This window comes from Mus musculus, chromosome 14 (assembly GCF_000001635.26).
Source record: "Mus musculus strain C57BL/6J chromosome 14, GRCm38.p6 C57BL/6J".
Lineage (NCBI taxonomy): Eukaryota > Metazoa > Chordata > Mammalia > Rodentia > Muridae > Mus > Mus musculus.
This window is the reverse complement of record NC_000080.6, coordinates 63,595,360-63,610,569: the sequence shown is the minus strand read 5'-3', so window position 1 is coordinate 63,610,569 and position 15,210 is coordinate 63,595,360. Positions and strand designations below refer to the sequence as shown.

Genomic DNA, 15,210 nt, shown 5'->3' with positions numbered 1-15,210 from the left:
CTGACAAGCAACCGTTTGCCAAGAGGTGAAAGCAAGGAAAGACTGAAAACCTTTCTTGCAAGCGCTTCTCTTCCGTGTGAATGCTTTCAAAGCAAGCAACATGCCTAGCAGGTATTAATGAGCAGGCCTTGTTCTCAGAGCATTTCAAGCAAAGTCAGTCCAAAAATAAAAAATGAAAATCCCTCCTCAGTAAATACTGCCCTTGAAATGCAGCAATAAAGATGAGACAGCCTTGCTGAATTAGCCTGTCGTTTAATACTGTAACTCTGTGAGTTACATAAAGATAAATTCCAATCTGAAAGTTAGACATAGTAAAGACACAGGCATCTTCGGTAATTTCTTTGCAGTGAAGACTCTGGAAAGTCAAATGAAGGTTGGGGGGGGGGGGGCAAATAGAGCATCCCATTTAAATTCTAAAAGCTAAATCTATACATCCTAGTTTGTCCCAAAACGTGGACTTAACTTTGCACATCACAATTCAGTTTGGCTAAATGGGAGGGAGGATTATACTGACGCTAAAACTGACTGAAGCAGAACTTTACCTTCAACTGGTCTCAAGAGCTCACTTCCAACTAACAGGATGGGACACATTAGAATTAATGCTCTCAGAAAATTTAACGTGACATCAACTTCCTCACGGCCCACATTCACATGCATGAGACAAGGAGACAGTAACTTCAGCTTGTTCAAACAGATGCCTAGTTATTAAATACATGCTGCATAAAACCCTACTAACAGTTCATGATCCTTCTCGTACTTTTTCCTTGTCTCCTCATGGCTCATACCAGCCTCCAACCAACTGAAAAACTGTATTCTCAAGAGCAAACCCCTCCAACCAACTGAAAACTGTATTCTCAATAGCAAACCCCTCCAAGCAACTGAAAAACTGTATTCTCAATAGCAAACCCCTCCAAGCAACTGAAAACTGTATTCTCAATAGCAAACCCCTCCAAGCAACTGAAAACTGTATTCTCAATAGCAAACCCACTTTGATTCAGCATGGGATTATTTAGGGAAAGGGTTAAAATTTTAGACTTTAAGACTTATTTTGAAAATGTTCTTTTGGCTTCAGCTATACTTTTAACTAAACTTCCTGTTTGTAATTTTTTTATCAGCAGGAAACAACTTCTCTGCAGATAAGTGCAGCTGGAGTAATGGTCACTGGGAAGAACCTAGGAACACTAGTCAACAACCATGGGAAGAACAGAAAAAGCAAGACCCACTCTCACTTCTTCCTGACTCTGCATGTCAACTCTGTAGGACAATGTTTTAATTCAATCTCATGCTTTCTGTGATGTTCTGAAGATTCAGAATAGAGATATGAAGAAAACATTCAAAACACAAACTTTATTACATCTAACCAGAGCACAGCTTTATTAGCCGAGATGCTGAGGCCTAAAATCTACTTGGCATAGAAGATAGTCTAGGGCAGTCTCCTCAGAGGAAATGTACTGAAAGGATTCAGCCCTGTGTAGGTTCTACTACTACAAAAAAAAAAAAAAATGTTCCCCTTGCAAATACTGTCACTGGCAAAGTCACTGGATCCAGAACACACTGGCGCAGGTTTAAGTCGTAGGACACACAGTGACTAAGGTTTCAATGGTTTCTTGGGGTAGCCAGAGAGGTAAACACTGATGGTAGTCAGTAAGGGAGGCAGACAGTGAAGTAAGTAGACAGTGAAAGTAGTCAGGCAGTCAGGAGACAGTGAGACAATCAGCAGACTTTCAAGTAGACAGTGCGGTAGGAAGCACTGAGGTAAACAGAGTCGGTGAGACCAGCAACGGTAATCAGTGTGGCAGGGAGCGAGGCAGTGAGCAGACAGTGAGGGAAATGGGTGTAGTGAAGCAGTCATCGAGAGGTATTCCGTAAGTAGACAGAGACAGATAATAAGTGGAAGACACGGAGACAGTCAGCAGACAGTGAGAGAGTGACGTAAACAACAGCAGTCAGGCAGTTAGGTAAGCACTGGAGGTAATCGCCGAGGTGAACGAGGAGGTAGACAGGGAGATAAACAGAGAAGGCAGTGAGCTAAGGATGGAATCAGGAAAGCAACCAGTCAGTGTGGTCAGACAGAGAAGAAAGCCAGCTGGTGAGCTAGTGAGGTACCAGGTAGTGGGAAAGGAAAACAGCGAAGCAGCCAGTGAGGTACCCAGTCAGTGGAGTAGCCAGTTGGTGAGGTAGCCTGTCAATGAGGGCAAGACAGTAAGACAGTCAGTGAGGCAGACCACATAGGAAGGCATATATATGAGTCTGGTGTAAACAGGCAATCAGTGAGGTAGCCGGGAAGTGGGGGAAGACGGTGAGGCGGTAAGGTAGACAAGGAAGGCAGTTGGAGAGGCTATGATGTAAACAGTGAAGCAATCAGTCAGCGAGGTGGACAGTTAATGAGGTAGAAGGTGGGGTAGCTAGTCAGTGAGGTACTCTATGTGCTTAGACAGTGAGGCAGACAAGGTTCCTTGGTGAGTGGTTTTGAGAGATCAACCTGACACACGAGGACTTTACAGAAGCAGGGGAAAGGGCCTTGAGGCCAAGCTTGCATCTTGGATGTAAACACAAACCACACAGAGGCCTGGCCGTTAAAAACAGAAATAGGTGCTCAAGTGGCTCAGTGATTTTCCAGAGGTGAGAGTTAACAGCAAACGCTTGCTGCCACTAGATACCATCTCATTTTTTTTCCCTGTCACTGCGAAAAGGGCACATCTATTCCGGAAAGAAAAAAAAAGTCATTTTTTTTCCTTCAAGGAGGGCAGCGGTGTGGAGCAGCGGTGTTTGCAGGGGCTGGGGCTGCAGGAGGAGGAGGGGCGTGAAAGGAAGGAGTGCTTTAAGGAGAGGCAGCTAGGGTTTTTCCACAGGGCCCCACACCGGCCACTGCAGAGAGAAAACAGGAGTGGGGGGGGGGAGGAAATGTCCCTCGGGGAGGATGGGGGTAGGGGGGAAGGCCAAGTGCAACCGGCTGAAGGAGGCCAGGTCTCCTCCAGGATGCAAACGAGCGCCAGTTACCTTGGGACACAGCGGGGGGGGGAAAGGGGGCAACCAGGATGGAGGTCTGCAGAGGAGAGGCGGGAGGGTAGAGGCAGGGTCTTCTCCAAGTGCAACCCAGGGACGGAGATGGACAAACAGCAGGACCTAGGGCCTCCCCCGGGCCAAAAGGCGTGGCCAGGCAACCTATAGACCGTCCCGAGATGCTAAGACAGCGCACGGCTACCCCCGGCTCAACCTAGCCCAGACTGTCCGAGGGGCCCGCGCGCGGCCGCAGCCCCCGCCCCCAGCCCGCAGTGCTCTTACCTCCACACCTGCCCCATCTGCAGCAGGTGGATGACCGACTGCCAGATCCACACGGAGAGGCGGCACAGACGCTGCGCCCCCGGGGTGGCCGAGCCCCCCGCACCCGGGCCGCCGCGGGCCGCGCCGTGGCCGTAGCCGGCCCCCATCATTGGGGGTCCCCGGCTGCTGAGCCCCTCCACGGCGCCTAGCCCGCCGCCCGTGTAGTCCTGCACGAACCAGCGGAAGCTCAGGCTCTGCACCAGCAGCGACGGCACCAGCACGAAGAACAGGGTCAGCCCGAAGCAGCCGTAGTCCCCCTTGCGGTAGTAGTCGAGGGCCAGCCACAGGTCGGTACCCACGTCCCCGAAGAACACCAGCAGCGCGAGCACGATCCACAGGCAGTCAAGCCACGGCCGCTCCACCTGCGGCGACGCGGGCTGCGGTCGGCCGGCCGAGGGCGTCGGGGGGTGGCGGCCGGCGGCCCCGGGCGGCTGCAGCGGCTGGTCCCCCCCGTCGGCGGCGGCGGCGCTGCGGCGCGGCTTCTTGCCCAGCAGCGAGCGCAGGCAGGCGGAGCGGCAGCCCCAGTAGCACGAGGAGGTGTTGCAGCAGTGGCAGATGTGCAGCGAGCTGCTCTCGCCGGGCTCGCTGCCGTCGCCGCCGCCGCAGCCGCCTCCCCCGGGCTCCCCGTCCTCCTCGCCGCTGCCCACCGCCTCGTCCAGGTTGTGCAGCTGGGCGAAGCCCACCCCCACGCCACCGCCATCGGATTTCGCCGCCATCTTGACTCTCTTCCCAGCTCCGGAGGTTGGGGGGGAGGGACGGGTGGGGGGAGAAGGCAGGGACCGGGGAGGGGGGGAACGAATGGAGAGGAAGGGGGGCGGGGAGGAAGCGGGGAGCAGACGAACGGGGGGAGTGGGCCAGGGAACCCCCTCCGCTTCCGGGCGGGCGGCGTCACTTCCGGGCGAGCCCCCCAATCGCACGGCGCCCGCAGCCTCCTGGCCCTACCCTACCGGCCAAGATGGCCGCCCTCCTGTGCCTCAGCTGCTGGGCGGGGGGCCGGGGGGTTCTCCCCGCCAGGGCTCCCCGTCCCCTCTTCCGTTGACCCCGAAACCCATCAGGTTGACCCCTCGGCGTTTCAGAATCCCGCTGGGTTGAGTGAGACGGTCCAAAGTGTTCCCTGGAGGAGGCAGTGCCAGACGTTTTGGGGTCCCCTTCCTCTGCGTCGCAGCTCTCAGCTTTGCTCTGGGAGAAACGCCCCCTAACACCCTCCCGGCTGCGGGCAGAGGGGCGGGACCTTTGAGGGAAGGGGAGGAGCTAGTGAAAAGCAGGTGATTACTTGTCACTTCCGGGAGATAGGATGACCTCATTGTGTAGTTAGACACCCCCCTCCCCCCCACCAAAATGGCTGTGTCTCACCTCTGGCTGGATAACCCCCCCTTCATCCGTGTTAGTTTCTTATTTTGAGGGGCTCTAAAAATAATGACATAAGTCAATAAGAGTCCACAAACTTACTGATTCTCACTTCTGTTTAGACATCTTTCATCTTTATTGACCCCCTAATTTTCCTGTCACTTGATAACTTTCCCATATTTTGTAATAAAGTTTCCAACTTTCCCTCAAGAAAATTCTAGGCAAAATTTAGCTAGAAATCAGCCTGGTTGCCTCTTTCCTGTTGTAGCAAGAACTAAATGGGCATCTTGTGACCTTGAGTGTTTTCTGCACAGTCAAACATGTTTTTACCTACTTTTTTTTGTTTGTTTTAGCGTGATTTTAAAACTCTCTAAAGACCTTCATTTGGGAAAAAAAAAAAAAAAAAAAAAAAAAAAGCTTTAAGCTGTATGTATCAATTACTTGTTCAGGCAATTTGAATGTGTGAAACTTGTCTTTGCCAGTGTTTTGGGGGGTGCTAAGGCTCTGTTAGTAAACATGGCTTTAAATGAGTGAAAATGTTATTAATGTGCTATATCATTAAAATAGGTGCAGAGTATTTGAGCTTCACTAACAAATTGTATAAATGAGGCAGCACTGAATGGATTTGAATTACAATGCTCTTTCAGTGGAAGACAGCAAACTACTTAGTTGTTATTGATGAGTTATTTTAAAGAAGTATTTTAAAGAAAAAGTGAAAAAGAAAACACTGGAATTTTCTCATCAACCTCTGTAGATTGTTTTTATCCAATTTTTTTCAGTAATCTAAGAATGGCAATAATGGGTTTTTTTGTTTTGTTTTTTGTTTTGTTTTTTTTGGAATGCTAACAAGACAAATAGGTAATATGTTTATAGCATTGAGGTTCTGAAGAAAAAAACTACTTTGACAACTTATGACATTTAACCCTATAGGATCTACTTCAGTTTCTAGAGTGACTGGGAAAGAAGAGAATACCCTATTGCAGAACACAAGTTTTCATGAGTATATCATGCCAAGATAAAATGTATAAAAACTGAAAAACTATGTAAAGAATTTTACCCATACATTACAGAAAGTGATTCTAAAATCTACTTTGTGAAAGAAATCATATAACTGCATCTTTTACTTTTTGCTATAGTTTAATCCTTTTACTTTCTATGGTAATAAAACAGCACTAACAGGTAAAATATTATTTCTGCATATAGGTGAAAGACTGTTTCTTTGCTGGAGTTGAAACAACACCTTGGGGGCTGGAGAAATGGCTCACAGGTTAAGAGCACTGGCTGCTCCTCCAGAGGACCTTGGTTCCCTTCTCAACACCCACATGGCAACTCACAACTGTCTCTAATCCAAGTTTCAGGGGACCTGGCATCCTCATGCAGACATAAATGCACATAAAAATAAATCTTTTCAAAAAGAAAAAAGGAACAGCAGTGAAATAACATCTTAAACCATGGGTTGCACACAGTTGCTCAGACATGAATTCTTGTTCCATTAAAGTGGTATGTGAATAACATAAACCAGATAATCTCTTTAAACCTCAGTTGATGTCTTCATATCATGGAATATATGCTTTCTTTGAAACTGTGCTCAGTAATAATCTATTTAAAGCTTCCAACATGATACCTCATAGGCAGTAAACAAATGGTAACTAACTGCCTGTGTTATTGTTGCCCTTACTGTTACTGTTATATTGGTATCACCCCAATATATATCTAGTTAAACCCTATTAAGTAAATTTATTGGCACTAATATAAGAAAGCATTTTGAAATATTTCCAGGAAATAAGTGCAATTAATTTGTACTTTTAAATATATTTTCTTTATTTAAATCTGGGACTACGAAATGAGATACAAAAGCAGGCAGTAACGGCATATTTATGATCCTTATTTCTCTGTGCTCTGAAAGAATAGCATCTACAGGTGAAATTAGCTAAGTAATTTACACTCACACTCGCTAAGGCTGACAAAAGAGACAATGAGTCAAAAAGTGTCAAATTGAAGTTTCAGGTAGATACATGATTCAGTCTTTGCAAGTGATTTCAATTTTGTAATTGCTGGCTCAACAATTTTATCTTTCTATCTTTTTTGTCTTTTGGTTTTTTTTGGGTTTTTTTTGTTTTTTGTTTTTTGTTTTTTTTTGAAAAGGGGGGCATGCATACATTCTCCAATCCAGAAGGCTCTAAAATTAAAGTCAGTAACAGTGATAATAAACCTATCTTTAGTAAAAGATTTATATGAGATTTTGGACTATTTGGTGGAAGATACAATTTAACCCAGAGTTTTAGGTCAGTTAAATATTCTGTGCATGTTTAGCACTGTGTCAGTATTGAACACATAGGCATTGGATAGATGAAAGTGTTAATGGCTAATTTTCTGGGTAACTAAGATTTAAAATTGTGTTAACAAAAAATTAGAGTTTATATTTTATTATGTGAATCTTTATAAAATCATTGGAGTGTTACAGAGACAATTCAACCCTTTATGTAAATCACAGAAAGAAGAGTAAGTTAAAAAAAAAAAAAGTTACTCATTGTCCTGTTTTCAATATAAGGGCAATAGTTAACCTTTTAATTTGAGGTCTATTGATTTGCTATTTTGGTACTTGGGATTAAAACTCAAGACCTCATACATGCTAAGCACATGCTTTTCCTAGCTAGTTAACCCTTTCTTGACAGCTTGGCTTTAAGATGGCCTTGTGCTAAGAGGCTGCTTAGACCTAGTAGGCACCTTTATTATAGGTACTAGTGTGGCTTTTTCCTAATCTCTTTTTTTAGCCTTTGCTTTCTATAACTCAGTCAGTTAACAGTTTGATCCTATGCTTCTACTACTATGTAGACTGAAAAGCTAAACAACAAAGCGTGTTCCAATTGCATGTAAATTAATTCTAAATACTTTCTAAGAGCCTTTTGAGTATTGTAAGGTGGTTTTACTATATAGAAGTTGTGACTTAAATCTTATTTGGAAGTACTTGGGGTTTTCCTTAAATTTTGGGGTTTTCTTAATTCTTGGCTATTTTCAGAAAAGCAAAGAAGAAACTTAGTGTTGAAGCCTATCATGTACTAAACACTCTCCTAACTATTGTTCCTTTTAAATCTTACAGTGGTACCAAAAGGCTCCTTCATAATCAGTTCTACACAATGAGTTCTCCTGAATCACACCCTATGCCGTCTACCCACTGATGCCAACCCCAAAGGACATCATATCACAGCACTAGTTATAGGAAGGACCCTGTTACATTGCAGTAACGGCACACATCTAGGACACATCGTGTAAATCCTAGTATGAGGATGGGCCTCAGCACGACACCACTGATGGGCTTTTGAGCCTCTGGAAGCTTCTTAACTCTAAGTGTGCATCATCCTTATGCTTCTATTTTACTAACTTTTGTAGAAATAGAACCTCCTTTAGAACTGCAAAGCAAATTCATAGAACCTGTTATTTTGATATTTGATGTTAAGAATTGAAGTGTTGGGCTGAAGAGATGACTCCATGGTTAAGAGCACTTGCTCTTTCAGAAGACCCAAATTTCATTCCCAGAACCTATACCAGGTAGTTCACAACCACCTGTAACTCCTGATCCAGGAAGTCAGGTGCCTGCTTCTAGCTTCTGTAGGCACCTGCACACATGTGACATACACTCATACAGACATGCACGCGCACACACACACACAAATAGTATTCAAGTATTGTTACTGGTGGTATAAAATGGTATAATCTCTACAGAGGAGAATTAGACCCTACCTGCCAAATTACAGGTGGAATTACCCTCTGAAACAATAACCTTCTTATGGAAGTTTATCCTATAGATAAGTATGCTAGTCAGAAAGTACAAATAGGGCTAAAGATATGGCTCAACAGTTAAAAAGCACTGGATGCTCTCCCACATGACCTGGGTTCAATTCCCAGTACCACATGGTAGCTCACAACTACCTCTAACCCCAATTCCAGGGGGTCTGCTGGCCTCTAAGGGCTTGAGGCATACATATGTTACACAGATAATACATGCTGACAAAACATCCATACATATAAGAAATTCGTTACATTATTTGCTTCTTTAGTTATTTATAATTTATTCTTTTCTCCTACACTACACCCTGCCCACAGCATCCCCTCCCTACCTTCATGCCAGTCATTCCACATCACGCTTTAGTTTTAGATTTCTTCATATGATATATTTTGGTCACATTCCTTCCCTTCCCCCCAAGTCCTCCCTAATCCTTCCCACCTCTCTACCTATCCAACCTCATTTTCTTTCTTTTAATTAAAAAACAAAACAACAAACAACAATAACAACAAAAATACTACCAAATTATAACCAAACATGCACACATAACCTATCTACTTTCAGATTCTTGGACACATTAGCATTGTCAAATATGAGTCCCATCTCATGAAATGGTTGGTTAGAGCCATATTATTTATGCCTCTGTTACTGCAATATATTACAGATATATATGTAGACAAAACACCCATGCACATAAGAAAAACTTTTTAACAAAGTACATGTGTATTCATATAACTCAGTTCTTCATGCAGCATGTTTCAAATAGCAAGGAAATATGGAGAGGTAAAAAGACCCAAATGTCAATTCTAGGGGAACTACTAGATTCATTTTGTTGTATTTGTATGACAGAATGTGATGTGGTGATGTTGAAAATGTCAGTCTTTTTTTTTTAAGTTATGTAAAATGAGTTGTGTGATGTTATGTTATACAAGAAGAGCAAAGTGCAATACAATAGAACATGCTTCATTCTCAGTAAGACTGTAGAAGTACCTTTATTATCTGTTCCTGTTTGCTCTTTTCTATATAAAGCAATTTGAAGAAAGTGCTCAAGAAAGTAATTAAAACAATTTCTTAAAGAGTAGTGTTATAGGTGTGGCAAAGCTGTGTATATGGGAGCTGGAATATACAGACAATATATATACAGACAATAAAATTGGAAGATACTGGGCCTGCTGGGTCACAGAGGAGGATAGGACAGCAGGGGCCAGCCCTAAGAGGCCATTGTTGATAGTAAACACATTGAGGAAACTGTAAAGGCATTATCTCTAAGAACTCCTAAATTGCCGGGCGTGGTGGTGCATGCCTTTAATCCCAGCACTCGGGAGGTAGAGGCAGGTGGATTTCTGAGTTCAAGGCCAGCCTGATCTACAAAGTGAGTTCCAGGACAGCCAGGACTATACAGAGAAACCCTGTCTCGAAAAACAAAAACAAAACAAAAAAAAAAAAAAAAAAAAAAAAAAACTAACTAAAAACCCAACTCCTAAGTCTTGCATTGGTAAATTGATAGAAACCTTTCTGGGGCTTACCTATATTTTTTATCTATAGTATTTAAGCAAGAATAATGAGTTCATCAGCTCACTTTCCGAAGTGTATTACAACTTCATCACATAGACACAACTTTTATGAAATCAATTCATTATTCTCAACTGAAGGAAAATGAGAGGTGAGCACTAACTAAATCAGACAGGCATTTCTCTTTTCTATCAATTATTTTATTTATTTACATCCCAAATGTTGTCAACCCCCCCCCCCTCCAGAAAGACGTTCCTGAGTGCTACATATGTCCCAGATTGAGTTTATGAGATTGGAGAGGGAATTTGCCATTCTTACAGCAGATCTCAGTCCCTTAATTTCCTATGTCAGCTCAATTATACAACTATGTAACTTCAGTTTTATTTTCCTTGTATGTAAAATGGCTAATAGGCTGGTCCCTCTATAAGGTTCTAAAATGGGTCATGGTGCTCAGTAGGTGTTCAGTAGACATTGATCTTTCCTCCCTAAATTGCTTCCCTATGTTTATTCCCTCAGTCTGCTACACAAACTGCTACAAACTAAATCACTTAAAGCAACAAAAGCATATTGTCTACCCCATCCAGAGATCAAACTCCCAAGGCATCTCACTGAGCTAACCCTCCGTTCCAGCAGGGCTGTGTTCCTCCTGCAGACTGTCAGGGAGGATTTGTTCCCATGCCTCTTTTGGATTCTTGATTATGTCCCCATGCCTTGGCCTTCTCCATCTTCAAAGCCAGAATCAAATCGCTTCACACCTGCCTCTAAATTTTCTCCTTTCTCACTCCCGCCCACACCTGAGGGCGGGATTTTGCCTTGGTGAAGACAGATTTTGTGTAATCCACCAATTCAAATGTTAATTTTGTCCAAAAACACCTTCACCAAATAACCAGAAATAGCATTTCCCTAGCTTTCTTGGTATCCCCCCTTAGTCCTGCCAAGCTATTACATAAAATTAGCCACAATGAACAGTAATAAAAGAGACAGGTTTAGATTGCAATGACGAGATTGTCTAGATGATTGTAATTTGCTGGTTATAGGAAGTAGGTTAACTCAGGTTGAATTTCTAAATGATAAAAAACATTGCCTTCTGTGGACCTCCCCACATCCCACAAGGCATGTGCAGAGAAACTCTCTTCTGGGCTTCTTGGATGATTTCTAAATCATAAGGAAATATAAAAAACACAAGGAACACTTTTTATTGGAGTTGAGGCCTTTTACCTAATCTCTCCCATCTATAATTTGTTTCTTTTTCCTGCCACCCATTTACCACCACCATTTAAGATACATTGAATCACTGTTGCCTGCCTTACCAAATGCAAATGGTATGCGTAGCTTTCAGACCATCCATAGCCTCATTCCATCCTACACAGTATTAAATTCCATCGTTAGCCAGTGCACACTCTAGGCAAGGGATTTGTGGACATGTACCCTGTGTTTTCCTGTGCTAGAACTTTTGATCTTGCTTTTTTTTTTTTTTTTGTTATTCGTTTGCAAAGTGTTCTTCCTCCACTTTGCCTACTATCTTCATTAAAATCAGTACTTTTAATTTTTTTAATTTATTTTTAATTCATTTTGTGTCCCAATAGCCCTCCCTCCTTTCTCCCCAGTCCCACCGTTACAAATCCCTCCCTCCATTGTCCCCTTCCTCTCTCTGCCTTTTCATCAGAGAAGGGAGGCCCCCCTTGGGCCTACACGTTGCAAATACTGTAGCAAAACGGTATTTCTAATGAAGGGGAACCAGGGAATCAGCTCAGTGGATAAAGTGATTGCCACTAGAGAAAGCTATGTAAACACTGGGCCAATGTGGCAGCCACCCTGTAATTCCACACTACTCAGGCAAAAACTAGATCCCTGGGAAGCTGGCTAGCCTGTACGGTAAGCTCTGGATTCAAGGAAGCTACCCAGCATCAACCTTGGGCTTGCACATATTCATGAGCACCCATATACACATGTGCTCATACATACACCTATGTACACACACAGCCTGTCTACACGAACAAGAAACAAGGATTTTTAGTGAAGGCCTACTATAGAGAGATCTTGCTAACAAAGGCTCAAATTTCTTCTCACTTTTTCAATATGTATTTTAAATAAATATTTAAATGTATTTAATACTTTTAAATTCTTTCAGGAAAAAAAATATCTTAAACTGCTTTAGTCCGGAATGAGGCCTTCCTCCTCTATACAGTAATTTGCTTGCCTACATTGTTGCATAATTAATTTAATTCATGTAAATGATCCCATCCCCCCCCACCCCCACCCCCGCAAATCACAGCCATAAGGAAGCCGGCATCTTGGTTGCTTCTTACCCTTTGGGCCAAGATCAAGTGTAGGAAACTCGGATTCTTTGAATAAGTGGATTCTCAGGTATGTGCCCCAGCAATACTTATAGAGCACTTATTGTGTGGTTTAGGCCTGTGATCAATAACTCTAGGGGTAAGCCAAGCAAGGCAATGTCCTCAGAGACTCTCACCAAAGTTTCTAGACACACCATGAAGGCATATACCAAGTAGAGGGCATAATGTGTGCAGAGGCAGGAACAGGAAAGAGCAATGGGCTGTGAAACTGCTTTAGACACATGAAGAAGATGAAGACGGTGAGTGAACATATGTGCGGAGTTCAGCAAGATTCACAGATTCCACTGGGAGGCTTATAGTTGATCCTATAGACTTTTATCAGAAAAGTGACAAATTAAACTTTGTAGGTATTTCTTTTTTTTTTTCTTCTTTTTTAATGTGTATGGCTTTTTGCCTGCATGTATGCATTTGCACCACATACATGGCTAGTGCCTCTGGAAGCCAGAAGAAGCCAGCATAGATCCCCTTTTGGAACCAGAATTATGGACAGTTGTGATCAGCCATCTGAGTGCTGGGAACTTGAACCTGGGGTCCTCTGCAAGAGCAACAAGTGCTATTAATCACCGACACCCCGTCACCATCTCTCTTGTATATCCACAGCATCTCAGGGCCTCAATGGATGCTCATGTCGATGTTCCTAGAGCAGGATTTACAAGTTCATTGAAATGCTGACTAATAGGAAGGCATTTTAGCAGTATGTTCAATGCCCTAGTTCCTGAGAGATGGGTACACAGATATTTACTATATTTCACTATATAATTTCTACATATAAATATTACTTAAAAACATGTAATGGTATAGAAGTCAATATATGAATTTTAGGTTCAGCCTAAAGTAGTTTTTTTTTTAATTCTGTGTATGTGTTTGTGTGTGTGTGTGTGTGTGTGTGTGTGTGTGTGTGTATGAGGGGGGGTGTCATTCCTGGGATTCCCATGGAGACCAGATGGAGACATCTGATCCTCTGAACCTCGAGTTACAGGCAGCTATGAGCTGCCCATTGTGAGTGCTGGGAACTGAGCTTGGGTTACCTGCAAGGGCAGTGTGTGTGCATAACTGCTGAGCCACCTCTTCTTCAGCCCTTGTTTTTTCATTTGTCTGTAAGCTCTTATTAAGTATTTGTCCACTCTAGGATTGTTATGTACGAGAGAAAGCTACCATTTGAAGGAGAAGATTGCCAGCTCTACCCAAACTCTGCAACAGGAGATCCCATATCCTAGGCTACTCTTTCTCTCTTTTTTCTTTTTCTTTTTCTTTTCTTTTCTTTTTTTTTTCAGCATAAGTACAGTGAGAAAAAGGCAGAGAGCAAAGTAAACCAGGATGAAAATCAAGACAAGGAAAACCCAGCTGAGAAAATTCTTGCCTATATACTAAATAAGAAAGTTGGAAATGTGGCTCAATTGATAGAGTGCCTGCCTAGCATGTGTGAAACTGAATCCAATCCCCAGCACTGCAGAAGCCCAGAGTAGTCATGGGAACCTGGAAATCAAACACTTGGGAGATGAAAGGGGGTGGGGGGTGTCAGAAGTTCAAATTGTCCTTGAATACATAAGGAGTTTAAGGTCAGCCTGGGCTACATGAGACCATGTTGTTGTTTTGTTTTTTAAAAAAGCTAAACAAGGGAGATATCTAGGAAGGCCCAGCTAGGTAGAGAAAGCAGAGAGAAAATGCAGTCTCATTCATAACAGAGACCGAATAACTCATAAATTTTAAGACTGGCAAAATGGTGCAAAGGGGAGAGGCACTTGCATACCTGTGGGATTCCCCAAATTTGAGCCCCAGATCTCACAAGGTGGCTGCAGAGAAGAGACCCCCTGAAATTTATTCCTGACACCCCTGTACTCACATGCATACACGTACTAAAGAAAATAAAACTTAAAAGGAAAGCCCATGCACAGCAGGCACAGTGAGGCTGAGTCCACATAGATCTAGCAGTTAGGACTCACCCAGCAGGTCTTTTAAACAGTAGACATGGTGGCACTGAGTATCAGGGATAGCCTTCATCAATCACAGGTCTGCTAAATAGCACAAAGCTGCTTTGTTTCAGTGTTCTCAACCGGCATCGCCAGGACAGTCATTGCTAGATAAACTGCAGTGGTACAGCAGGATGTAAGACCCAGCTCTACCTTCTAAAGACTCGCAGGTCAGACAGGAAGCAGAAGGAAAGCACCAAGCAAAACGTTTGACATCATAGATGTCACCATACACTGGTAGACAAACATCTGACCTATACAGGCAGACATGTGTGTAAGTATATGTGATCATGAAATCTTCCAGCATAGTTGCAGACCCAGTTCCACTGTGCCCAAAAGTCTTACAAGATAGTTTGCCTTCTCCCCGAATGGCCCTAGAAGGCCCTAGAAGCAAGTACAGTTGACTCTTGGTCTGATCATTTTCCCATTGTTTCTTTTTGTTTTGTAACAGTCACTAACAACACTCCCAGCCAGACTGAGCACACACTTTCACATTAGCAGGCTCCATCTCCAGTTTTCTGTGCCCCTCTTTGTCAACACCGTTTGCCTTTGTTTCCACAACCTGATACTAGATTGATAGTTTTGATGCTTTTTCAGGAGTAATCCCTAAAATCCTCTTCTTGATCTGTGTGCTAGAGGATTATCTCCTGCCTAGACACATCACTGACCTGGCCTTCTTACTCCGCAATTAATTATTAGTCTGTCTACAATAAATTACACTTGCCATCTGCTGATACAATCACAAAAGCCCAATAGCCTTTTCTATGGCTTCCACTATGTATTTGTGGTCTGTTCTGCTTCCTATCAGCTGAATCAGCTGCAAAACAGGAGGTTTGGTTTCTAATTCCTCCTCTCCGCTCTGTAGCGGAACTTATATGTAAAGGTTTCCTATAGAATATATTCATGAACATGTGTA

The 15,210-nt window shown here is 43.3% G+C and overlaps 1 protein-coding gene and 1 long non-coding RNA gene across 3 annotated transcripts in view; one reads left to right on the top strand and one right to left on the bottom strand.

Annotated features, from left to right (window-relative positions):
• Xkr6 (X-linked Kx blood group related 6) overlaps nt 1–4,040 on the bottom strand; it is a 239,177-nt gene extending 235,137 nt beyond the window's left edge. The window contains exon 1 of the mRNA NM_173393.2: nt 3,286–4,040. Within this exon, the coding sequence (NP_775569.2) occupies nt 3,286–4,040 (755 nt within the window). The remainder of the gene's footprint in view (nt 1–3,285) is intronic.
• Nucleotides 2,851–9,791, top strand: Gm15918 (predicted gene 15918). 2 transcript variants are annotated; one of them, NR_167938.1, is made up of 3 exons: nt 3,814–4,065; nt 5,875–6,171; nt 7,772–9,791. It is a non-coding gene; the product is annotated as a predicted gene 15918 (long non-coding RNA). The 2 variants fall into 2 exon arrangements; NR_167937.1 differs by lacking the exons at nt 3,814–4,065; nt 5,875–6,171 and adding an exon at nt 2,851–3,611.
• Nucleotides 9,792–15,210: the final 5,419 nt, after the last annotated feature.